Source organism: Papio anubis, chromosome 1, assembly GCF_008728515.1.
Source record: "Papio anubis isolate 15944 chromosome 1, Panubis1.0, whole genome shotgun sequence".
In the NCBI taxonomy this organism is placed as follows: Eukaryota; Metazoa; Chordata; class Mammalia; order Primates; family Cercopithecidae; genus Papio; species Papio anubis.
Genome location: NC_044976.1, coordinates 151222056 through 151248925, shown reverse-complemented (window position 1 = coordinate 151248925; position 26870 = coordinate 151222056). Strand labels below are relative to the sequence as shown.

At 39.1% G+C, this 26870-nt stretch overlaps 1 protein-coding gene across 1 annotated transcript in view; it reads left to right on the top strand.

Moving 5' to 3' along the window:
* Positions 1-1156: 1156 nt before the first annotated feature.
* Positions 1157-26870, top strand: part of LOC116268673 (protein-cysteine N-palmitoyltransferase HHAT-like) — an 86414-nt gene continuing 60700 nt past the window's right edge. The window contains exon 1 of the mRNA XM_031660473.1: positions 1157-1786. Coding sequence (XP_031516333.1) covers positions 1649-1786 — 138 coding nt within the window. The 5' untranslated portion in view covers positions 1157-1648. The remainder of the gene's footprint in view (positions 1787-26870) is intronic.

Here is a 26870-nt window from a genome sequence, read left to right as displayed (position 1 = left end):
CTACTTGGGAGACTGAAGTGGGAGCATTGTCTGAGTTCAGGAGCTTGAGGTTGTGGTAAGCTAAGATTGCACCACTCCACTCCTGCCTGGGTAACATCTAGAGATGCTATCTCTAAAAATAAAATAGTCCTGTTGAAAACATTTTGACTAGAACAATTTCCTCTCCGAAAACAATTTTATTTTCTCCTCAAAAACAAGTTTGATCGCCTCCCCCAAATTAAAATGGTATATGAACAGGACAAATGCTAAGTTGTTTAAAATGCTGGGGCAGTGGGTATAAACCATACATATAGTGCTTTAAAGAATCAAACAAAGTAGTATATGTAAAGTGTCTAGTACTTGGAACATACTGTGTATTCAGAAAAGGATTTTCTCCTTTTCCCTCCTGGAGGAAGGTTGGACAAAGACGCACTGATCAGCAATAAACAAAGGCCTATGGGTTTTTTAAAAAGGCTATTGCAAAAAGCTCCTAGCTTTCCAGGTCCTAACAGCCTAAGGTGTGAGTTTTGTCCAACTCAAGCAGGAAAATACTGACTGAAGAACATAGTCCTGTCTCTCTGTACTCAGGCAGCTGTCTCGGCAATAGAGAACATACCCAGGGGACGGCTGTGCATTTTGTCTGGTACTTTGGCTGCCCTGTGAGCACAGAGCCCTTTTCTTTGTTGTGAATTCACGACTGCTTCTGGGCAACCTGCCTAGAAAGCTAGGGAACCGTCTCTGGCACCCATCTGCTGCACCCAGCTCCTGCCTGTTTAGGAACGTGATCTTACCAACTGCATTTAAATAATGGGTTTACCATAAACTTAATAGTCTGAGCTGTAAAATCTGCACCTGCTGTATTAGTCCATTTTCATACTGCTATGAGAAATACCCAAGATTAGGTAATTTATAAAGAAAAAACAGTTTAATGGACTCACAGTTCCACATGGCTGGGGAGGCCTCATAATCATGGTGGAACGCGAAAGAGTAGCAAAGGCACATCTTACATGGTGCCAGGCAAGAGAGCCTGTGCAGGGGAACTGCCCTTTGTACAACCATCAGATCTCGTGTGAGACTTATTCACTACCACGAGAACGGCATAGGAAAAACCCACTCCCATGATTCAATTACCTCACACTGGGTCCCTCCCATGACACATGGGGATTTTGGGAGCTACAATTCAAGATGAGATTTGGGTGGGGTCGCAGCCAAACCATATCACCTGCCTTGAAGGTTGCTGGTCCCGTGTAGCCAGAAGCCTAACTGCCATTCTGTGATTGGATTTCCAGGGTTGGGCCCGGGCCCACCCCTTTCAGAAACTCTAAATTCATGACTTCTTGCCCTGCCTCTTGTAAGTGCTATTTTGCTCTAGTAATGAGAGCTCTTGAGCCTGTGTGTTCATTTAACCTAACACCCTGCAGAGCTGAGGCTTGGGTTTTTGCCAACTCCTTGTGGGATGGAGAATCCAAGGAATCTGGCCTCCTGGAAGCGAGGAAGGATCTGCATATGTGAACAGCAGTGTGTGACAGGAGAGTCAAGCTAGGGAGCAGGCAGAGTTGCAGGGCAGCCCTCTGCATGGCTCCTAACAGCCTCTTCTTTCTCTAGGTATGTGTACATTCCAGTGGGCGGGTCCCAGCATGGCCTGCTGGGGACACTGTTTTCCACGGCGATGACATTTGCATTTGTGAGCTACTGGCATGGCGGCTACGACTACCTCTGGTGCTGGGCAGCACTCAACTGGCTGGGAGTCACCGTGGAGAATGGAGTCCGGAGGCTGGTGGAGACTCCCTGCATCCAGGACAGTCTGGTGAGCAGGGTCCTTGCTCCTGTGTTAGGGGACAGCTGAGCTAGGCAGATCAGGTCTAGGAGGGATGGGGCCATCAGATTCCCTGCCCCCACCGTGGGCCCTTTCTGCTAGGTTGGTTCAAAGTCCATATGCCTAGAGACAAGACAGCTGGAAAAGAAGCTTCTGTAGTGCATATGTGTGTTTGTGTGTGTGTGTGTGTGCGTATATATGTTATAACTATAAAAAATGTATTATGTAAAAATTAGAAAATTTAAACAAGAAAAAAACCTCTCTTCAACAGAAACCATGTTAAGATCCATTCTTCTAAATTTTTTCTATGTGTTTATACAAGCAGACATATGTATGTAACATTAAAACAAATGCTATTACAGAGAGATGATTGTATCCGGACCACCTTTTTAAGTCACTGAGTCCATACCTAACCACCCTTTTTAATGGCTACATAGAATTCCCTTATGTGGATATGCCATAATTTATTTTAGTCTCCTATTATTAGTAATCATATTATTCTAAAGGTTTTTTGCAGCTGTCAGCTGTATTAAAATGAATATCATAACCAGGATGAATACTCATAAGTGAAATTTCCAGGTTCAAGGTTTTTCTCTTCTTTAATGTTCCTTATGTATATTGCCTATTAACTCTTAACTGCCCTGTAGACAAAAGTACACTGGTTTATGTTTCTACCAATGGTGCATAAGAATGACCTTGCTAATATTGAGTATAACTGGAATTTTAAATCCTGATGGGTGTTGTATATAGTAGTATAAAAAACAACTAAGGTTTTAAGAAACAGTTCAACTTTACAGGAAAGTGATTTGGAAAATCAATTAAGCTTTTCTCTTTACACATATATTTTAAGTGATTTTAAACTATGGGCATAGCTTTTATCTTGCAAATGTGGTATGTGATATATTACAATCTTGTCGGAAATCATCAGTTCTGAAGTTGCAGCAATATCTCTCTAACCCCAAAAAAAGTAGCTAAAAAGAAATGTGCTGGCATCAGTGTTCATGGCAGGCAATCACACACAGAAAATTTGAAAAATGATTAATGTGGCTAAATTCCACCAATATGAATAACTAAAGCAAATGCACTTTAAAAAACCCTGTCAAAACAGAATACATTTACATATGTTTTTATAAAGATAGCCATAGTACAAGTGGACAGTTATTTCAATAAAAACTGAAATAAACTGAGTAGTCAAACAACACATTGGAGGGGATTTAAATATGCTCATGTATGTATAAAGATAAATATTTTTCCAGCCATCAGCAGGAAGGAAATGCCAGTGGATTCTAATAGAAAATGGTATTTCAGTGAAAGCCATGGCTATGTAACACACAGGAAAACAAAAAAGGATGGTATCATAAAGATTTTAATCTTCCCTCAAATCTGAGCATTCTGCTCCAAAGCCTGAAAACACAGTTATCACCTTTGAAAGACAGAAGGTTCTTTTCAGCCCTGTCTGTAGCCCTATAACTCATTTCTGTGCTGTTTCATGAAGCAGCTAACATTAACCTTGAACTTAATGTTAAGCAGTGCTCTGTGGCCTTTGAGCCATAGCTTATGCTAGTAATAATTTTAGAAATCTAAAACGTTGGAGTAACCCAACTGTGCCATGTAGCCTGTGGCCTGTTCATTTTGGTTCAAAATAAATCAAGACATCAGGCACATTTACTCACAGGATGAAGCTCTTGCCTGTCTACCTTGCTCCATCACAGCTTGCTTCAGGACTCACTCATTCACCTCACTTGACCTTCCATCTATAATTCAGGTACCTTGGTACATAGTAATTTTTGATATGCATTTTCTTGGCAAAATATTTGTCTTATATGTTGCAAATGTGATGTTTGGCTTGCATCTTTATTGAGCAAGAATATATTTTATGAAACCTATTTTTATCACCTACAAGCCTGGTAGGAGGTGACGGCTATTTAGACAGTGTACTCCTTGAGTACATGGCCAGGTTCCCATTACTCTGTTTATCCCCATTGTCTGAGTGAGACTCAGTGTTAAGTCAGTGTACAATTAGTGCTTTCATATCAGATCGATTCTTCAGTTCTTCCTCCACTTGTCCAGACATAGAGTCTTCCTCCAGTACCCTGTTTCTTGTGTAGTTCCACACAACATCCAAATGCACACAAATTTTTGAGGAAACTATTTCCCCACTTAGTTTACCCTTCTTCCCTCTCTTTCCATGAATCAGTTTCCTGTTCTTCTGTCAAAATCCAAATAAAGACTCACTGCCTCTGTGAGTTCATTCTGCGTGCCCCTCACGTCCTCAGTATTATTCAGAGTTCTCCAGAGAAACAGATCAATAGGGTGTGTGTGTGTTTGGGTGGGCGGGCGGGGGTGGGGTGCGGTAGGGATGATGGTAAAGAAATTTAGTGTACAGAATTAGACCGTGTGATTTTGTAGGCTGAGAAATTCAGACCCAGGAGAGCTAATGGTGTAAGTTCCAGTCCAAAAAAAAAAAAAAAAAAAAAAAAAGGCAAGAGAAGACCAGTGTCCTAGCTCAAAGACAGGCTTGAAGACAGAAAAAAATATTGTCTTAGCTTTCTGTTCTATTTAGAACTTCAACAGATTGGATGAGGCCCACTCACATTGGGGAAGGAAATCTGCTTTGTTCAGTCTACTGATTCAAATGTTAATCTCATCCAGAAACACCTTCACCAGAACACCCATGAATAATATTTAAGTGAATATTTGGGCCCATTCAGGTTTACAAATAAAATTAACCATCACACCCTTTCTTCATGGTGTATCTCCTTCATCTGTTTTATTAAGATAGATTAGCAGATGTCTAAATAAAAAAAACTATTTTTTCTTTGTCATATCGTCTTTTCAAAAAATGTTTGCAGGTACATAGTAGGTGTTTGTATTTATGGGGTACCTGAGATATTTTGATACAAGCATGCAATGTGTAATTATCACATGGTGGTAAATAGGGTATCCATCATCTCAAGCATTTATGCTTTCTTTGCGTTACAACCAATCCAATTATACTCTTCCAGTCAGTTTTAAATATATAATAATTGTTGACTGCAGTCACCTTGTTTTACCAAATACTATGACTTATTAATTCTATATAACTATATTTTTATGCTCATTAACCATCCTTCCACCCAACTACCCTTCCAGGCCTCTGGTCATCATCCTTTTACTTTCTGTCTCCACAAGTTCAGTTGTTTTAATTTTTAACTCCCACAAACAAGTGAGAACATGTGAAGTTTGTCTTTCTGTGCCTGGTTTATTTTCCTTAATTACTTCCGGTTCCATCCATGTTGTTGCAAAGGCTAGGCCCTCATTCTTTTTTATGGCTGAATGATACGCCATTGGGTATATGTGCCACATTGTCTTTATTTGTCTGTTGATGGACACTTAGATTGCTTCCAAATCTTGGCTATTGTGAATAGTACTACAGTAAACACGGGAGTGCAAATATCTCTTTAATTTACTGATTTCCTTTCTTTTGAGTATATCCCAAACCATAGGACTGCTGAATCATATGATAATTCTGTTTTTAGTTTTTTGAGGAACCTGCGAACTGTTTTCCATAGTGGTTGTATTAATTTACATTCCCACCAACAGTGCACAATGATGCCCTTTTCTCCACATCCTTACCAGCATTCGTTATTGTCTGTCTTTTAGATAAAGCCATTTTAACTGGGGACAGATAATATCGTATTGTAGTTTTGACTTGAATTTTTCTGACTTTAATGTTGAGCGCTTTTTCATATACCTGTTTGCCATTTGTATGTCATCTTTTTCGAAATGTCTATTCAGATCCTTTGCCCATTTCTTAATCAGATTATTAGGTTTTTTTCCTGCAGAGTTGTTTGAGCTCCTTATATATCCTGGCTATTAATCCCTTGTCAGATGGACAGTTGACAGATATTTTCTCCTATTCTGTGGGTTGTGTCTTCACTTATTGATTGTTTCCTTTACTGTGCAGAAAACTTTAAACTTGATGTGATCCCATTTGTCCATTTTTGCTTTGGTTGTGTATTACTAAAGGATTATTTGCTAACTCCAGTGTCCTGGCAAGTTTTTCCAATGTATTTTTTTAGTAGTTTCATATTGTGAGACCTTAAATTTAAGTCCTTAGTTCATTTTGATTTGATTTTTTTAATATGGTGAGAGAGAGGGGTCTAGTTTCATTCTTTTTTATATGGATATCAGTTTTCCCAGCACCATTTTTTGAAGAGATTGTCCTTCCCCAGTGTATGTTATTAGCACCTTTGTTGAAAATGAGTTCACTATAGATGTGTGGATTTGTTTCCGGGTTCTCTATTCTGTTCCATTGATCTATGTGTCTGTTTTTGAGCAATACCATACTATTTTGGTTACTATAGCTTTATAGTATATTTTGAAGTTAAATAATGTGATTCATCCAGTTTTGTTCTTTTTGTTCAGAATAGCTTTGGCTATTCTGTGTCTTTTGTGGTTCCATATAAGTTTTAGGATTTTTTTTTTATTTCTGTGAAGAATGTCATTAGTATTTTGATAGAGATTGCATTGAAACTGCAGATTACTTTAGATAATATGGATGTTTTAACAATATTGATTATTTCAGTCCATGAACATGGAGTATCTTTCCATTTTTTTGTGTCCTCTTCAATTTCTTTCATCAGTGTTTTATAATTTCCATCGTGGGGATCTTTCACTTCTTGGTTAATTCCTAGGTATTTAATTTTATTCGTAGCTATTATAATTGGGATTACTTTCTTGATTGCTTTCTTTTAGTCTGGCTAAAGGCTTGTCAATTATATGAATCTTTTGAAAAAACAAACTTTTCGTTTCATTGATTTTGTATTTTCATTGTTTCAATTTTATATATTTCATCTCTGATCTTTATTGTTTCCTTTGTTCTAATTTTGGGTTTGGTTTGCTCTTACTTTTCTAATTCTTTAAGGTGCATCATTAGGTTATTTTTAGTTTTTCGACTTTTCTGATGTAGGTGCCTATAGCTATAACTTTCGTCTTAGTATTTCTTTCGCTGTATCCCATCGGTTTTGGCATGTTGTGTATCCATTATCATTTGTTTCAAGGAGTTTTTCAATTTCTTTTTTAAGTTCTTCATTGACCCTCTGTCATTCAGGAGCATACTGTTTAATTTCCCTGTGTTTGTATAGTTTCCAAAATTCCTCTTGTTATTGATTTCTGCTTTTATTCCATTGTTCAGAGAAGGTAGTGGATATAATTTCATTTTGTAAAATGTTTTAAGACTGATTTTGTGGCCTAACATATGGTCTATCCTTGATAATGATCCATATGTGGAGGAGAAGAATGTGTGTTCTGCAGCCGTTGGATGAAATGTTCTGTAGATGTCGATTAGGTCCATTTGACCTGTGCTGCAGGTTAAAGCTGATGTTTCTTTGTTGATGTTCTGTTTGGATGATCTGTCTAATTCTGAAAGTAGGGTGTATAATTTCTTCAGCTGTTATTGGGATATCTCTCTTTAGCTCTAATAATATTTGCTTTAGACATCTGGGTGCTCCAATATTGGTTGCATATATTATTTACAACTGTTATATCTTCTTGCTGAATTGATCCCTTTATCATTATATAATGATGATATATGTATCTTTGTCTCTTTTTATAGTTTTTGTCTTGAAATCTATTTTGTCTGATGTAAGTATAGCTGCTGATGTTTTGTCTTGAAATCTATTTTGGTTTCCATTGGCATGGAATATCTTTTTCCATTTCTTTACTTTCAGTCTATGTGTCTTTATAAGTTAAGTGTGTTTCTCGTAGCCCACAGATCATGGGGTCCTGTTTTTCAATCTATATGTGTTTTTTAATCGATTCAGCCACTCTGTCTTTTGATTGGAGAGTTTAGTCCATTTACATTCAACGTTGTTATTTATAAATTAGGACTTCCTCTTGCCATGTTACTATTCATTTTCTGTTTTTGTGGTCTTCTTTCCCTCATTTCTGTCTTTTAGTGAAAGTGATTTTCTCTGGTGGTGTGTTTTAATTTGTTGCTTTTTTGTGTATCTGTTGTGTGTTTTTTTATTTGAAATTACCATGAGGCTTGCAAATAATCTTATCACCCATTATTTTAAACTGATGACATCTTAACACTGATTGCATAAACAAATTAATAAGCAAAGAGAAAATTAATAAAAACTCTACACTTTAACTTTGTACTACTTTTAACTTCTTGTTGTTTTTATTTATATCTCATTGTACTGTTTATGTCTTTAAAAGTTGTTGTTGTTATTATTTGTTACTGGTTTGTGTTTTAGTCTTTCTACTCAATATATGAGTAGTTTGTAGGCCACAATTACATTGTCATAGTATTCTGTGTTTTCCTGTGTACTTGATATTGCCAGTGAGTTCTGCACCTTCAGATGATTTCTTATTGCTTATTAACATCCTTTTCTTTCAGACTGAAGAACTACCCTTGGCATTTCTTGCAGGACAGTTCTGGTGTTGATGAAATTCCTCAGCTTGTTTGTCTGGGCAAGTCTTTATTTCTCCTTCATGTTTGAAGGATATTTTTGCTGGATATATTATTTTAGGATAAAAGTTTTTCCTTTAGCACTGTATGTCTTCTACCCTCCCCTGAATTGTAAGGTTTCCATTGAAAAATCTTCTGCCAGATGTATTGGAGCTCCAATGTATGTTATTTATTTCTTTGCTCTCGTTGCTTTTCAGATTCTTTCTTTATCCTTGACTTTGGGAGTTTGATTATCTTGAAGTAGTCTTATTTGGGTTAAATCTATTTGATGTTCAGTAACCTTCTTGTTCTTGAATACTGATATCATTCTCTAGTTTGGGAAGTTCTCTGATATTATCTCTTTGGATAAATGTTCTACCCCTGTCTTTTCCTCTCTTTACCTCCCTTTTAAGGCCATTAACTCTTAGATTTGCCTCTTTGAAGCTATTTTCTAGATCTTATAGGCATGCTTCATTCTCTTATTTTCTTTTTTATCTCCTCTGACTGTATTTTCTTATAGCTCATCTTCAAGTGTGCTAATTCTTTCTTCTGCTTGATCAATTCTGCTAAGAGACTCTGAGGCATTTTCCAGTGTGTCAGTTGCATTTTTCATCTCCAGAATTCCTGCTTGATTCTTTGTAATTATTTCAGTGTCTGTTAAATTTATGTGATAGGGTTCTGAATTCCTTCTCTGTTTTGTCTTGAACTTCATTTAGTTTCCTCAAAGCAGCTATTTTGAATTCTCTACCTGAAAGGTCACATATCTTTGTGTCTCAGCAATTTGTTCCTGGTGCCTTCTTTAGTTCATTCAGTGAGGTCATATTTTCATGGATGGTCGTCATGCTTGTGCATGGTACATTAGTATTTGGGCATTGAAGAGTTAGGTGTTTGTTGTAGTCTTCACAGTTTGGGCTTCTTTGTACCTATGCTTCTTGGGAAGACTTTCCAGGTATTTGAAGGGACTTGGGCATTGTGATCTAAGTTTTTGGTTGCTCTAACTGTATTTGCATTATGGGGCACCCCATGTCCAGTAATGCTGTGAGTCTTGCAGACTCATAGAAGTACCACCTTGGTTATCTTAGAGAAGATCCAGAAGAATTATCTGGATTGCCAGGAAAAGACTCTTGTTCTCTTCCCTTACTTTCTCCCAAACAAATGGAGTCTGTGTGCTAAACTGGCTAGATCTGGAGGTGGAGTGACACAAAAACTCCTGCGGGCCACCACCACTGGGACTGCACTGGGTCAGACTTGAAGTCAGCACAGTACTGGGTCTTGCCCATGACCTACAGTAACTACTGCCTGGCTACCACCTATGTTTGCTCAAGGCCCTAGGTTTCTATAATCAGCAGGTGGCAAAGCCAGCCAGACTTGTATCCTTCCCTTCAGGGTTATGGGTTCCTCCTGGTCCTGGGTGGGTCCTAAGATGCCATCCAGGAGACAGGTCCTGGAGTCAGAAACCTTAGGAATCTACTTGGTGCATTATTCTACTACAACTGAGCTGGCACCCAGGCTGCAATACAAAGTCCTTGCCACTCTTCCTTCTCCTTTCCACAAGCAGAGGAGTCTTTTCTCATGGCTACCACCACCCTAGGCCTGTGGCAAGTATTGCTTGGCTATTGCCAGTGTTCATTCAGCCTCCAAGGGCTCTTCATTCAGCTTGTGATGAATGCTGCCAAGCCTGGGTCCTTCCTTTCAGGACAGTAGACTCCCTTCTAGCCCAGGGCAGGTGCAGAAATGTCTTGAGCCAAAACCTGGAACTGGGAACCCAAGAGCCTACTCGGTGCTCTCCCCCACTGTGGGTGAGCTGGTACCTTGGCTGCAAAACAAAGTCCTCTTTCCTCTTCCGTCTTCTTTTTTCAAGCAAGAGGAGTTCCCCATAGCTACCACAACAGGGAATGTGCTATGTCATGCCTGAAGCCAGCAAATCTCTGAGTCATACCAAAGGTCCACAGCAAGCACTGCCTGGCTACCACTGTTGATTATTCAGGGCCTAAGGGCTCTTTTGTCAACAGGTGATTTATTTTGCCAGGACTGCATCCTTCCCTTCAAAACAGTGGGTTCTCTTTTAGCCCAGGATGTGTCTAGAAATGTTGTCTGGGAGATAGGGGTTGGGATGGAGGCCTCAGAACTCTGCCTGGCCCCCTATCTTACTGTGGCTGAGCAGGTATCCAAATTGCAAGACAAAGTTGTCTTTATTCTTCTGTCTCCTCTTCTCAAGCAGAAGTTTGAAAGGAATCTGTCTTGGGGCTGTGAGCTATGCTGCCTGGGGTTGGGAGAGGGGTGATGCAAGCACTCCCTTGGATGCCCTGGCTGGTGCCTCACTCGGTCACATGTCCCTGAAATCAACTGGCTTGAAGTTCAGCAAAGTATGAGGACTTGCTCAGGAATCAGTCCCTGTTGCCTAGACTACCTTTCAAGTTTATTTATGACCTTGGAGTCCCTTAGCCTTTGGGGAAAAGGGTTGCTGGAATCCAAGTTCTGACTTCTGGGGATGGATGCTTCCCCGCTGACTAGGGCTGCTCTAAGTGCCGCCTCCATGGGCACTGGGCTGAGTTCTGCCCAGTATCGCTTTCTGCTGTGACAGGGCAGCCCTGAGTTCCAGTGCCAAGTCCCACAGTCACTGTGATCTTTCTCCCCCAAGTGTACGAGTTGTTGCTCCATGCCATGTGGCTGCTGTTAGAGGATGGAGGAGAGGTGGCATTGCAATTTAAGACTGTCTTTCCTACCCTCTTCAGAGCCACTTTCAGTGATATGAAGTTAAAACCAGGTACTGTGATTGCTCATCCAAGTTTTGGTTCTTATAAAGGTGTGTTTTTATGTGTAGATAGTTGTTTAATTGGGTGTTCCTACAGGGAGAATGATTGGTGAAGGCTTCTATTTGGCCATCTTGCTTCACCTCCCACTTGTTTCATGTCTTCATCTTCAACCCCAAGGTCTTATTTGGGGATCAAAATATAGAAGAATTCTATTTCTTGGTGTTGGTAGACTGAGAGCTGAACATTCGCCCAAATACTTGTCAGAGCTGAGTGTTGGAAATAGGAAACCCTCTGATCGTCTACAACAGGGTTGTCTGATAGAACTTTTATGGTGATAGAAATGTTCGTTGCACTGTCTAATACAGTAGCTACTAGCCCCATTGAGCACTTGAAATGTGGCTAGTGCCTATTTAAACTCTGAATTTTAAATATATTTAATTTTAGCTAATTTAGATCCCAGTATCTCCCATAAGGCTAGTGGCCACCATTTTAAACAGTGCAACTCTGGAACATACCCCCCTTCTAGAAAACGTAACGTGCTGAACCTCTTGACTTGGAAATCTCCCAGGTTTCGCACATGTAATACTGAGCTCATGCACCCCTACCTCCCAGTAATTCCAGCATACTCTCTTTCCCCAAATGACACCACCATCTATCTACCTACCCAAGGCCAAAGCTATTATGTTATCCTTTGTACCTCTCTCCCCCTCAGTCTGTGTGCTAAACTGGCTAGAGCTGGAGGTGGAGTGACACTGCATGTACTGTACATTCTACCTCCTAAGTAGACCTTGAATTTTTTTGTTTGTTTCTATTTCTACTGAAATCCTAATCCAAGCTGCTCTCATTTCTTTCCTGGTCTACCAAATAGCTTCTAACTAAATCCCTGCCGCCACTTCCTCTCCCTTCCATTTATTATCCTCGTAGTCCTGACTGATATTTCTCCATAAAAACCTAACCATGTTGCTGCCCTTTAAATCCTATAGTGACTCCCATTTTGTTAGAACCAGGTCCACAACATTTAAGATGACCTATGACACCCTATCTGATCTTTAACTTACTGCCTCTTACTCCTCCCCCCATCACCTCTCTGTTCTTCTTTCCATTCATTACATACCTGGTCCCTCTAGCCTCAGCTCCCCAACACAGGTACTTCCATCTTCTAGAACGCTCTCTTTCCTTCCCTTCCACCCCTACTCATCCTTCAGATTTCAGCTCAAATGATATCTAGTTTGGCCCTCCTAACTCAATTAGATCCCATTTGATAATTTATTTTGGGTACCTTGTATATGTTCTCTTCTGCTATATTTATCACAGTTGAAATGGAAATTTTAACATAATTTATTCCCTCACTGAACTGTAAGCCTCACAAGGTCAGAAATACTGTATTCTTGACCCTTATCCCAATTCCTGGCACAATGCCTTGTTGAATAAAAGAAAGAATGAATGATCCTTTCTGACTTCATTCACTGAGGGGAGTTTAAGATGAAATAGGCTTATGCAGCAACATGAAGAATATAGATTGAACACTGAAAAAACTGACTAAGACTGAGAGTTATTGAGTATTGGGAGATTATCTTACTAAGCAGCAGCATAGATACAAATAGGTCTAGCGATGGCAAAATGCTATTATAATGCTCAGTGCACAAAATATGTATACAGGAAACAATGGGGTAAGGAGGAATTAGTCTTCCTGGTAGCCTGCTGCTTTATGAGAGAAGGGATTGTTGATTGTGACTCACTGAGACACAGAGCTGTAGGAAGCTGACAAAAGGCATTTTCACAAAGCATCCAAGCTCGGTGGATGTAGAGGAGTTACTGCTGGAGGACTGTGCTTTTTCTCTATACATGTACTCTCCAGGGAGCGAGGATTTCTGTTTGGCATTGAAATATTTTAATCAGAGGAAACATTTTGAAGTGACACCACTTCTTGCCAATTCTCGATTTGATCTCTCCTTTGACGGAAGGCTCCTTCAGGCTGCTTGTCGATTATTCCTACCCAAAGGAGAATCTATATCTCAAATAGTTCACCTACCCCCACCCCTGATTTCCATTTCATTGAATAATTTAAATTCGTTCTCCCCTCCCAGCCTTGCCTCCCCCTCTTTGCCCCAAGAGTGTCTTGCTGAGCTGATTTATATCCTCTCTGAAGCAGTAAAATTTCTATTTATAGACTTAATTGAGGAAACACACCTCTAGTGAAAACCACCGAGAATCAGTCTGATGGTTGTGGTAGGGATTTGATGTTCTGGGACATCAGAGAGAACCCAAAGACTATAGTGGTGGTAATTCAATTTATTGGCCATGTTGATCAGTTTGATCTTGAAGATAGAGAATTCCAAATTGGTTTTAAGAGATCAACCAATTTAAAAGTATTGTTGATTGTAAATTGACCAACATGATCCAAACTATGGTTGTTTGATTCTGTAGAATCCTAACTCACCACTTGACAAGACATACATGTCTAGTTGTCCTGATTAGAAAACCTTTTCCTAGGGGTCAGTAGTCCAAGCCCCGACTAAGCCTCTGAGGGAGTATAAAGCAAATTTGAGAAGAGCTGTGGTGTTTGATAATGGCTCATGGCCTTCTATTCCTCCACCATTTGGATTTCTTTCAACAAATTGAAATCAAGCAGTTAGTGGACATAAGCCATTTTCTCCAGAAAATGGTACCCTTTCTCGACTGAGCCCACTTAGGCATAGTCAGCATGGCTATTCATTTCTTAACTTATTCATTTAGGAAAAAAATTCTCAGCATCTTATGTAGAAGACACTTTGCACATTACTGAAGGACTCTAAACTGAATAAGACATGATCCCTGCCATGAATTAAGGTTCCTTGCCTGGCTTTCTATCAGAGTACTCATATTATGATGACTGCTTTGGATTAAAGATGTAATAAAACCATGAAATGGGAGCTTCTCTCTATGAAGAGCTAAGATATCTATATGACAAATGAACTTGCCTTTATAAACATAATAAAATGCCGATTGACCTAGCCTTCCCAGGCATTGCATAGAAGAAAGGTCCAGGCTAGAGATAGAAATTTGGGAGCATATAGGTGATATTTTGGAGCCATGAGAATATTTGAGACTCTTAGAGAAAAAGAGAGAGAGAGAGAGAGAGAATGCGCGCGTGCGTGTGTGCAAAGAGAGGAAAAGGCAGCCAGAGAACACCAGTATTGAGAAGTTGGATGGAGGAGGAGTTGAGGAGGAGGAAAATCTAGAAGGTGATTTCACAGAAACTAAGAAGAGGAGAGATTTCATGGAGGGGAAGTGGTCCATGGTGGTGATGCTACTCAGGGGTCAAGTAAAATGAGAGTGCTGGCAGTGAGAAAAGAAAGCTGTGAGAGTTCATCCCTGCCCCCCAGGGGCTTATGATCCAGATGGAGAGACGAGATACGCACAGACCAGTTGAGGGCCACTATAAGGCATTACGTGCAGAGTGACCAGAATGAGGCACAGAGGCAGCTGATGTTCATGGTGGTCAGTGTGAGCGAAGCTTTTGGGAAATGTTCATTAAAGAGCCAAGGCTTGAATAGCAACCTGGAGAATCAACAGTAGGATTTGGTTAGGGTCAGGAGGGAGAAGAAGACTAGCATTGCAGGCTGGGAGAACAGTGCACACGCTGCCTGAAGTCAGGCATGGGCATGCTGTATCCAGGTCACGAGGCTGCCAAGACAAATGGGAGAAGGGTGGTCAGAGGGGCCACATGGTTCCCATATAAAGAGATTTGAATGCCATGCTTAGAAATTTAGGAACACGAACCACTTAACCAAACAGGAGAGCATTAAATTAACATATTAATCCCACACATCAAATTAGCCTGTTGTGCCAGCTTATTAGTGCTCACTCGGGCCTCTGGGTCTGGAAAAAGCAATGTGTGTTGTTATGAACAGTGCGTTCCTTGGTGGATTACGACCTGTTGGCACCCCCACGGCATTGTCTCCCACTCCTAAGGATCATTAGCGATGCAGGAAACACACTATGCAATTCTCTGGTTATACATTTTCTTCTCTGTGGGAACTGGAAGCCTGAATCTTAACCTCTCTGGTCTAAGAGGTAGAATTCTGAAAATAATTCCACGTTAGTTCAAATATGTTTAGTATGACAAAAGCATTTTCAAAGGTTCTTTTTAACTTTCCATGACTGAGTCAGCTGACAGAAGACTTTGAAATAGAACCCATTTTCAGTTATTCCTGGACTGATGAGCGCCAGGACTGGCCAGTGCTTGGCCTTCTGCTGCCGTTCCCTGGCTGCTCAGTTTCTGCTGGAGCAAGACGGGGTCACCTGCTCTAATCATTGGCTGCTATCATGGCATTCTTATACCTTCTCCCTGCTTAATGCAAAGGCTCACCTGGGACACCATAATCTCAGGAACAAGTACTGAGCCAAAGATGAGATCCACAGCGTGAATGTAAATGGTTGAAACTGGCTTTTCTTGGTAGTTTGTGGAGTTTGATTCTTCATCTGTGAGTCTCTGGTCTCTGTTTCTGCAGCACAGATGAATGGTGGTTGCTCTAATCGCAGTCTAGTGCCTAGCAGCTTTCCATAGATGAACTTGGGAAAAACAAATAATCTTAGTACGTATATGTTGAAGCTTTGGCTGTGTCTTTCCAATTCTGGGTATCTTTTTTTCCTCCCCTAAATCCAAATTACCCACCGGAGGTGACAAAGCTTGAATTTCCAGTGTTCCTGTTATTGGTGAAAAGAAAAATAGCCCCCTTGTTTATTCCTAAAATAATATGCACATACTTACTGCAATATATTTTTACAATGTATATTTATATATGTGCATATGCTGTGACTATATGTGTGCAGCATGTGTGTGTGCACGCGTATGTATGCATTTTTAAAGATCTAAGGCAGAGATGTGCAGGACTTCCAAAATAAGATTCTTCTAAAGTACCTCACATTCTTTCCAAGTCCTAGAAATAAACTCTGCTTTAAAAAGCCTTTCGAGCAGCTGCTGGTCTTGTTAGAGATAAGCTGGGTTGGTATTAATATACTTGTGATTACTGACATGTATTGAAACACATAATTTAAGTTGGATCTTGCTTTTTCTTTTGGTGTCAAACCTGCAGTTTACCTAATAGGCTGGAGTAATCGCTAGAACAGACACTGACTGTCCACGGAAGGGTAGGAAGCAAGGGTACAGTATAAAAGGTGAAGTTCATCCATCAAACTGACCGCAGCTATTAAAAGTGATGTTAAAATAGTTTTTTTGTTGTTTTGTTTTGTTTTGAGACAGAGTCTAGCTCTGTTGCCCAGCCTGGAGTTCAGTGGCACGATCTGGGCTCATGGCAACCTCCACCTCCCCAGTTCAAGTGATGCTCCTGCCTCAGCCTCCCAAGTAGCTGGGACTACAGTTGCATGCCACCATGCCTGACTATATATATATATATATTTTTTTGTTTTGTTTTGTTTTTTGTATTTTTAGTAGAGACGGGTTTTCACCATGTTAGCCAGAATGGTCTCGATCTCCTGATATCGTGATCCGCCCACCTCGGCCTCCCAAAGTGCTGGGATTACAGGCCTGAGTCACCACACCTGGCCTAAAATAGTTTTTTTGAGAGGGAATATGTTCTTGACATATTAGTTTAAAATGATCACCAAAGAATGATAGATTTAATAAAACCTTATTTTTATTTAAAAATACACATAAACAGAAAGGTATGTGAAAGGTTATACAGTAAAATAATCGTGGTGGTTAACTCTTACTGGTAGTATTATTTGTGATACGTAGTTTCTTATTTTTGCTTATTTATATTTTCAACTTTTGCTACAGTAAATGCATACTGTTGTCTAACTAAAAATTATTGAGAGAGAGGTGAGCAGGACGGATTCACCCTAGGGAGGCTTTGACTAGCTGATCCTGAATGCTTGATTTATGTTAGAAATTGAAAGTTAGTCAGATGTAGTGGCTCATACCTATAATCCTAACACTTTCAGGGGCCAAGGTGGGAGAATCCTTTGAGGCCAGGAGTTCGAGACCAACCTGGGAGACACAGTGGGACACGTTTGCTACAAAAACAAATAAAAATCAGCCTGTTTTGATAGCATGTGCCTGTTGTCCCAAATACTCAGGAGACTGAGGTGGAAGATCGCTTGAGGCCAGGAGTTCCGTGCTATAGCACGCTATGATTGTACTTTGCGAATAGCTACTGTGCTCCAGTCTGGGCAACAGAGCAAGACTCAACAACAACAACAACAACAAAAAAAAAAAAAAAAAAGAAAGAAAAAGAAAAAAAAAAAGAAGAAGAAGAAGAACAAAGAAATTGAAGGTTAGAGTTGTCATTCTCTAGAACAAACTAGGTCTGTTGTAGTTGCCATCCTTTGCTGAAGAAGAAATGGCACCAGATACCGTACAAGAATCTCTCACATTTGTTATTTGATGTAACCACTGCAGCAAGCCTCCAGGGTAGGTGTTACTACCTCCAGTGTTACAGATAGGGAAACTGGAGACTGGGGAAGGTAAATAATTTATCTAAGAACACAGTTAGTTAAATGAGGAAGGGAGTCAAACCCAGTTATACATGATCTAAGATTCCTGGATTTCAGACTAGAAGAATCTTCGTTTTGATAAACCCCTCCTACTTAGATCACCCGTTCACTTCATGTCTCTTTGCTGCTTATGCGTATTGGGCATTGGATTGATTAATATTCAGCCCTCAGTACTTGGACAACGTGGGTTTCGATTGTGTCTCCTCTCAACCTGTTTATCAAATAACTACTCTGAAAAATTGGTCCAACTAAAAAGGGAATGTTCACAGAGGGAATTTGACCACGTTATCTCATATGATGTTAACAGCAGCCTTATAGGTGTGTCTTCTTATTCCCATTTTTACAAGGAAAGAAACTGAAACCTGAAAGTTTAAGTAAGATACATCCATGGTTCACACATCAAGCATGAATGTAATAAATAAATAAGCAAACAAGCAGCTTCCCTTCATCTCATTCTTGGGTCCCTTCCCCAGCAACAGCAACATTCAGTTCTCTTAGTTGTTTCTGATTTTTACTTCTTTCCAAAGTGTACACTAATTTTATTATTTCTTCATTTATGTTTGTTTTTTTCCTTCCTTCCTTCCTTCCTTCCTTCCTTCCTTCCTTCCTTCCTTCCCTCCTTCCCTCCCTCCCTCTTTCTTTCCTTCTTTTCCTTCCTTCCTTCCTTCCTTCCTTCCTTCCTTCCTTCCTTCCTTCCTTCCTTCCTTCTGTCTTTCTTTCTTTCTTTCTGTCTTTCTTTTCGTTTTTTGAGGCAGAGTTTTGCTCTTGTTGCCCAGGCTGGAGTGCAGTGGCTTGATCTTGGCTCACTGCAACCTCCACCTCCCGGATTCAAGCCATTCTCCTGCTTCAGCCTCCTGAGTAGCTAGGATTACAGGTGTGCACCACCACACCTGGCTAATTTTTTTATTTTTAGTAGAGATGGAATTTCACCATGTTGGCCAGGCTGGTCTTGAACTCTTGACCTCAGGTCAGGTCCACCTGCCTTGGCCTCCCAGAGTTCTGGTATTACAGGCATGAGCCACCGCGCTCAGCCTATTTCTTCGTTTGTGAATTGTAACTATTAGCTGCTTCATGAAATTTTAGCATCTTAGTCCTATTCCCTATTTTTCCTCTTAATATAATAACTCCATTTTGTTTGTTAATTCAGCACTCAGCACACCATGGTAAGTGTGGCTCACTGCCAAACTGTTTAATATAAGTGCATCTCCTTTCTTATACAACTGTTTCTTCCACTTAGGTGAAGAATTGCCGTGCCATTTTTTTTCTTTCATTAGTTTACTGTCCCTCCTGCTTCCCAGATTCTCCAATAGAACTGGAAAATCCCTCAGATAGAATTTTCCACATGGTCAGAGGTATCTGCTCATCTGTCTATTCTCTTCCTTTCCTGGAGAATCTCTCTTGAAGCCCTTCCATCCGCTTTTCCCACCTGACTCACTGCTCTTTAGATGCTCTGTTTAGCTGTTGTACTGCTGCTTCCCTTCTCCTCTCTCCTTTAACAATCCCTGTTTCTTTGTGCTGGGTCTTGTTTTTTTGTTTTTTTTCTTTTTCTCCCTTGGTTTGATGGAGCACATCCTTTAGTAGCTTTTTAAGAAAAAGGCCATAGAGAGATAGTTTTTTGAGACCCTGTATTTTCAAAAATATCTTATATTTACTCTCACACTTGACTGGGCACTGGATTTCAGGTTGAAAAGTAATTTGTCCTAAGAATTTTGAAGATATTATCTGTCTCCTAGCTTTTTGCTTTTCTTTTGAGAAATGCCATTTTCATTAGTGTATATATTCTGTTTTTTGCTCTGGAAGCATTACTGCAAACATCTTTGGTATATATCTAAAATTCTACTGTGCCCATTGTCCCTGCCTTTAAATTCTCTTTGATGCAATTTATCTATGAAAGAACTTTTGTCCTGGGGGCAAAGGAGGAAGAGGGAAACCTCGGGCTCTATATGTTTATTACCCAGCTTTTAAACTAATCTCCCAGCTTTTTTCTTCTTCATGGGTTACTCTTGCCATCTGTGGTACCTGGTGCCTCTATGCCTGGGCCTTATGGGTGTTTGGTGTATAAATGACTTTCATGTCTTTGACATCTAGTATTCGGGTATCTCAAATCTACTAATTCTTTAATTTGCTCTATCTTATAAAAATGAGTTGTCTTTGCTCACCCTGCTCTTCCCTTCATTTTTTATCTGTGGATGTATACCTTTTTCAAATGTTTACTTGCATTTTAATGAGACTTGCAAAGGGATCAGAGATGTTTATTATGTTTAATTGGATATCAGTAGAGGAGTTTTGTGTCCTATCACTTGGTGAATCATTCTTAGATTTTAAAATATTAAGATTACTTAAAAAGGAGGCCTTGCTTTAAACTGTTGTTTTTGTGGTTTTGACACGATGTAGCTGAGGCCACAGCTGTCACATCCTAGGCTTATTCACTAGTCCCAAGGGACCTAAGTGTAGCCTGGAGAGGGAGACCCTCAGTACCATGCGCAGCTATCACTTGGGTGTGATGGTCGTCAGACTTACATCTTCCCACCCATGTGCCTTGACTCTTTATGCTCAAGGGAGATGGCTGGGGTCTAAGGTCATTTAGTGGAAAGATTCCTAGGTTTTCTTTTGTTTGTTTTTCCCTTGTTACTTCTTTTTAACTTAATGAAGTCATTCACGACCATATACTTTTAAAAAATACATATAGAGAGATGAAGCTGAAAGTCCTCCGGGATACCCACCCCCCAACAAACACACCCTGCTCATTTTCCTCCCCGAGAGGTAACCATTGTTATCAGTTCGAATATAGTCTCCCATACCTTTGCTATTTTGTGTTTGTGTGGTTTAAGGAATATTCTAAAGTTTGCAGTTTTCTTCCTCACTGATATGCTGTGAAGATGTTTCTATGATAGTGTATGCAGATCTGTGTAATCAGGAATGGTATGGATGGTATGGATATATCATTCAGCCATTCTCCTGTTGAAAATTCAGGTTGCTTCTATTTTTTTTTTTTTTTTTTTCGCTTGCAAATAATGCGTCTGCAGTAAAGATTCCATTTTGAGCTTCCTTGTACATGTGTGTACGTGTTTCTTTAGGGTAGTTACCAAGAATAAAATAGGACAGAGGAGTTGGCAAACTAAGGCCCATGAGCCAGAATTTGGTCAACTGATTGTTTTTGTATAGCCTGCAGTTATGAATTGTTTTTACATTTTAAAATTGTGTTATTGAATACTCTATCCTTTCCCCAGTTATTTAAAAGATCACCTTGAATATATAGTAAATATCAAAATATACATGGATTCACTTTTTGGCTATCTATTCTGTTGCTTTGATCTAGTTGATTGTTTTAGTTTTAAATACTAGAGTTTTATATTGTGTCCTGATTTTTGCTAGGGAAAGCCCCTACCTGTTTTTGGCATTTTTTCAGAATTGCATTGGCTAGTTTTGCCTGTTGACTCTTCCGTCTGAATTTTTGAACTGGTGAAGTTCCCCAAAACTCCCTTTGGTATTTTTATTGGAATTTGCTAGATGTGCATTGAATTGCAGTATGATTTGAGTACAGTTAATATTGTCTTAGTCCATTTGTGCTGCTATAATGAAATACCTGAGACAGGGTAATTTATGAGGAACAGAAATTTATTTCCTAGAGTCCTGGAGGCTGGGAGTCAAAGATCAAGACACTGGCCATTTAAGTGTCTGGTGAGGGCCCAGTCTCTCCCTCCAAGATGGCATCTTGTTGCTGCATTCTCCAGAGGGGACAAATGCTGTGTCCTTACATGGCAGAAGGAAGAAAGATGAGAAGGGGTAGAGAGAGTGAATCCACTCTGACAAGCCCTTTTAAAAGAGCCCAAATCCATTCATGGGGTGAAGCTCTCATGAATTAATCACTCCCCTAAAGGTCCCATCTCTTAATACCACCACAATGAGGATTAAGTTTCAACATGAATTTTGGAAGAGACACCATCATTCAAACCATAGCAAACGTTAATTATTCAAATCTTCTCTTATGGTCTTACATAAAGTTTCATCATTTCTTCTTAGAAGTCTTGCATACTTCTTTTTGTATCATTGCTTTGGTATAGGAAAAGTACTGATTTTTGTATTGAGTTAACCTTTTGCATTTATGTTGTCTAAATCTTTTGTTAGCTCTGCTAATTTGCCAGTTATTTCTTTTGAATTTTCTATATCGATGGTCACATCACCCACAAATAATGACAATCTTGTCTTTGCCAACAATTATAACTCTTACTACATCCAATTATCTCATTGTACTGACTAGGATATTTTGTACAGCTTTGGATAATAGAGGATAAAATGTCTTTATCTTGAAGTTTATGGGAATGCTTGCTCTGGGATTTTGGTATAACCTCTTTTTCAGCTTACATATGCTTTCTCTTTTTCTAGTCCTCTAGAGGTTTTTATTGTAAATGAGTGTACAATTTTACCCAATGCTTTATCGTCATTTATTGAGTGATCATAAGATTATTTTCCATGAGTTACGTAGATTATCTGTATGTTTCTAATATTGAATCACCCTTCCATTCCTGGGATAAATCTTACTCCATGGAGAGTGTTTTTAAGTTACTCTTGTATTTGACTTGCTGCTATTTAATTTGTATTTTTTAAGGTAATAAAAATGAACAACAAAAATTACCAATAATTAACACCACTAAATTTGGAAAGAAATTTGGTGGAAATTTGCAATAATTAACACACCATTAAATTTGGAAAGAAATTTGGTTAGTCATAAAAAGCTAACATAAGAAAACTGGAAGCTAGCCTTTCTTCCACCGTTAAAGTGAAAGTTTTTATGACTTTGATATCAGGGCTGTGCTAATGTCATGAAATGAGTGGAAGCTTTCCATGGTTTTCTACTCTCCAAAAAAGTTTTTGTGAAATGGAATTTATCTCTTCTTGACCATCTGCTAGACCTTGCTCATTAAAATCACCTGTATGCCAGGCATGGTGGCTCACACCTGTAATGCTAGCACTTTGGGAGGCCAATGCAGAAGGTTTGTTTGAGGCTACGAGTTTGAGACAAGCCTAGGCAACATAGTGAGACCCCATCTCTACAAAAATTAAAAAAAAAAATTAGCCAGGCATGGTGGCACGTACCTGTACTCCCAGCTACTCAGGGGACTGAGGCAGGAGGATCACATAAACCCAGGAGTTCAAGGCTCCAGTGAGCTATAATCATGCCACTGCACACTAGCCTGGGTGACAGAGTAAGGCACCATCTCTAAAAATAATTAACTAAAAATCATTTAGGTGAATTTTCTTTGAACATAGGGCTTTAACCACTAATTCAGTTTTTCTATGTGTGTTAGTCCATTTCCATACTGCTGTAAAGAACTTCTCACAACTGGGTAACTTATAAAGGAAAGAGGTTTAATTAACTCACAGTTCAACATGGCTGGGGAGGCCTCAGGAAACTTACAATCATGAAAAGGCACCTTCTTCACAAGGCTGAAGGAAGAAGTGCCAAGCGAAGGGGGAAGAGCCCCTTATAAAACCATCAAATCTCATGAAAACTCACTCTCGTGAGAACAGCATGGGGGAAACCACCCCCATGATTCAATGACCTCCACCTGGTCTCTCCCTTGTCGCTTGGTGATTATGGGGATTACAATTCAAGATGAGATTTGTGTGGGGACACAAAGCCTAACCATATCACTATGTTTATGCTTTTTCAAACTTTCTACTTCTTTTATTCAAAATTGAGGCAATTTATATTTTCTAGATAATTTACCTTTTTAAGCTATAGCTCTAAATATATTGTTATATAATCTCCAAAGATTTAAAAATTTTCTATATATATTATTTATTTTGCCTTATTTTCTTAATTGATAAAAATTGCTAAAGTTTACTCATTTTATTTTTCCTTAAATAAACACTTTTGGTTTGAATTAATGAAATTTTAAAAAATGTAATGGTGTGTTAATTATTGCAAATTATTGTTATTCATTATTTTATTGCAATGTTATCAGTGAGCATAGCTTTTATGGTAACTTTTTTTCTTGATTTTTTCAACTTTTCAGTTTAGGGGTATGTGTGCAGGATGTGCAGGTTTATTATATAGGTAGATGTGTGCCATGGTGGTATGCTGCACAGATCATCTCATCACTAGGTATTAAGTGATGATTTTAAGGTAGTAAGTCCAGTGTCCATTAGCTATTCTTCCTGATGTTTTCCCTCTCTCTAGCCCCTCAGCAGGCCCCACTGTGTGCTGTTCCCCACCGTGGGTTCATGTGTTCTCATCATTCAGCTCCCACTTGTAAGTGAGAACATGTGGTGCTTGGTTTTCTGTTCATGCATTAGTTTGCTGATGATAATGGTTTTCAGCTCCATCCATGTCCCTGCAAAGGATGTGATCTTGTTTTTTTTTTGGCTACACAGTATTTCATGGTGTATATATAGCACATTTCTCTTTGTCCAGTCTATCATTGATGGACATTTAGATTGACTCCGTCTTTGCTATCGTGAATAGTGCTGCAGTGAACATACGTGTGCATGTATCTTTATAATAGAATGATTTATATTCCTTTAGGTATATACCCAGTAATGGGATTCCTGGGCCAAATGGTATTTCTGCCTCTAGGTCTTTGAGGAATTGCCACAGTGCCTTCCACAATGGTTGAGCTAACTTACACTCCTACCAACAGTGTAAAAGTGTTTTGTTTTGTTTTCTCTGCAACTGCAACCTCACCAGCATCTGTTGTTTTGACTTTTTTATAACTGCCATTCTGACTGGCATGAGATGCTATCTCATTGTGGTTTTGATTTGCATTTCTGTAATGATCAGTGATGTTGAGCTTTTTAAAAATATGTTGGCCACATTTGTGCCTTCTTTTGAGAAGTGTCATTCATGTCTTTTCCCTCCTTTTTAATGGGGTTGCTTTTCTCTTGTAAATTTATTTAAGTTCTTTATGGATGCTGGATAGTAGACCTTTGTCATATGGATAGATTGCAAATATTTACTCCCATTCTGTAAGTTGTCTGTTCACTCTGATGATAGTTTCTTTTGCTGTGCAGAAGCTCTTTAATTTAATTAGGTACCATTTGCCAATTTTTGCTTTTGTTGCAATCACTTTTGGGGATTTTGTCATGAAAACTTTGCCTGTGCCTATGCCCTGAATAGTATTGCCTGGATTTTCTTCTAGGGTTTTTATAGTTTTGGATTTTATATTTAAGTCTTTAATCCATCTTGAATTAATTTTTATATGGTATAAGGAAGGGGTCCAGTTTCAGTTTTCTGCATGTGGCTAGCCAGTTCTCCCAGCACCATTTATTAAATAGGAAATTGTTTCCCCATTGCTTTTTTTGTCAGGTTTGTTGAAGATCAGATGGCTTAGGTATGCGGTCTCATTTCTGGGTTCTCTCTTCTGTTCCATCGATCTATGTGTCTGTTCTTATATCAGACACATATTTTTGGTTACTGTAGCCTTATACTATAATTTGAAGTGAGGCTGAGGTGGGAGGATCACTTGAGCCCAGGAGTTTAAGACCTGCCTGGGCAGCATAGTGAGACTACAAAAAAGTAAACAATTAGCCACACCTGTGGTGGTCCCAGCTTCTTAGGAGGCTGAGGTGGGAGGATTGCTTGAGCCCAGGAAGTCGAAGCTGCAGTGAGTCATGATTGTGCCACTGCACTCCAGCCTGGAGATAGAGTGAGACCCTGCCTCAAAAAAACCCCCAAAAAACAAAAAAACAAAAAAACAAAAAAAAAACCTTCCTCCCATCTATGAATGTGGGATGTCTTTGTATTTATGTCTTCTTTCAGCATTGTTTTGTAGTTTCATTATACAAATTTTTTGCCTCCCTGGTTAAGTTTATTCGTAAGTATTTTATTCTTTTTAATGCCATTATAAATAGAATTGCTTTCTTAATTTCCTTTTCAGATTTCTCATTGTTAGTGTATAGAGATACACAACTGTTTTTTTGCACATTGATTTTTGTATCCTGCAACTTTGCTGAATTTGTTTAACATTTTTGGTAGAATTTTTAGGGTTTTGTACGTGTAATCTGTGAACAGAAATCATTTTACTTCTTTCTCATTTGGATGCTTGGCTTATTGTTTTCCTTTAAAAATTTTTAAGTGACACATAAAAATGTATTGTGTAAAACATATTTTGAAATGTGTATACCTGTGGAATGGCTTAATTAAGCAAATTAACATGCCCTACCTTACTTATTTTCTGTGATGACAACACTTAAAATCTACTCTGTCAGTGATTTTCAAGAATATGATATATTGTTATTAACTATATAGTCACTGTGTTGTACAATAGATTACTTCAACTTATTCCTCCTATCTAATTGAAATTTTGAATCCTTTGACCAGCCAACATCTCTCCAACCCCCCTTTTCCCCCAGGGCCTATTAATTTTTATGCAGATATTTTATATTTCTATTTTGCTCTGTTAGATATCACTTTCTAGGGAGATTTGCTAAATCTCCTACTGCACTTGTAGATCCCAGTTACTTTTAAAAATTCCAGTGTCATTGTAAGCCATATGTTCTTGAAGACATATGGCATTTGAAATCAACAGTTGGTATCTGCCAACCATTGTTAGTGGGATACATGCATGACGTATTTGTTGAACAAATACTTTTTAAAAATCCACTTTGTGTATGGCACTCAAAAGGCAAAGATCTTGAAGGCTGCAGTTGAGAGAAGGGAATCCACACTGCCTCACAGATATGAAGTTGTGTGATGTAGTAGGAGCATGAAGATGTTCAATTAGAGAAACATGTGAATTCTTGCACTGCACTTATCAGTCTATAATCCGGGTAAGTTACTTAATCTCTCTGCTCTTCTAGTTCTTCATTTGTAAAATATGAATTGTTTTTACCTATTTTATAGTATAAGTAAAGCTGCTCACACAGTGAATTTTTTGCATCACAAACTGTATTTATCTAAAACGTAGATAGATGTTGTCTAGCCCATGGGTTATAGAAACAGAAAATGGGTAACTGATTGTGCTAATACCAACGTGAATTAGGTAAATGAAGAGCCTCAGCACATCCTGGGCAACACAGATAAAAAGTAGAAATATAGAACCTAAACCCAAGTTGGGCTGGTCCAAAGCTGTTGCTCTCCTGAGCTGACATTAAGCTGGGACTTGAAGAATAAGGAAGATGCATTCAAAGTAGAGAGAACAGCTTTTGCTAAGTTGCATAAATATGGAAGCACATGTTATGTTTGGGGAACACTGAAGACAGCCATGTCATTGATAAAAAGTGGGGAGAGTTAAGATTGGGAAGTAAAATGGGATCCAGTTTAAAGTGCCTTCCCACTTTGGATTTCAGTCTCTAAGCAGTGAAGAAATATCAAAGCATTTTGCAGAGTAGAGACACATAATGTGCTTAACGAACTAGAGGGAGAAAGGCTAGAGTATGACAT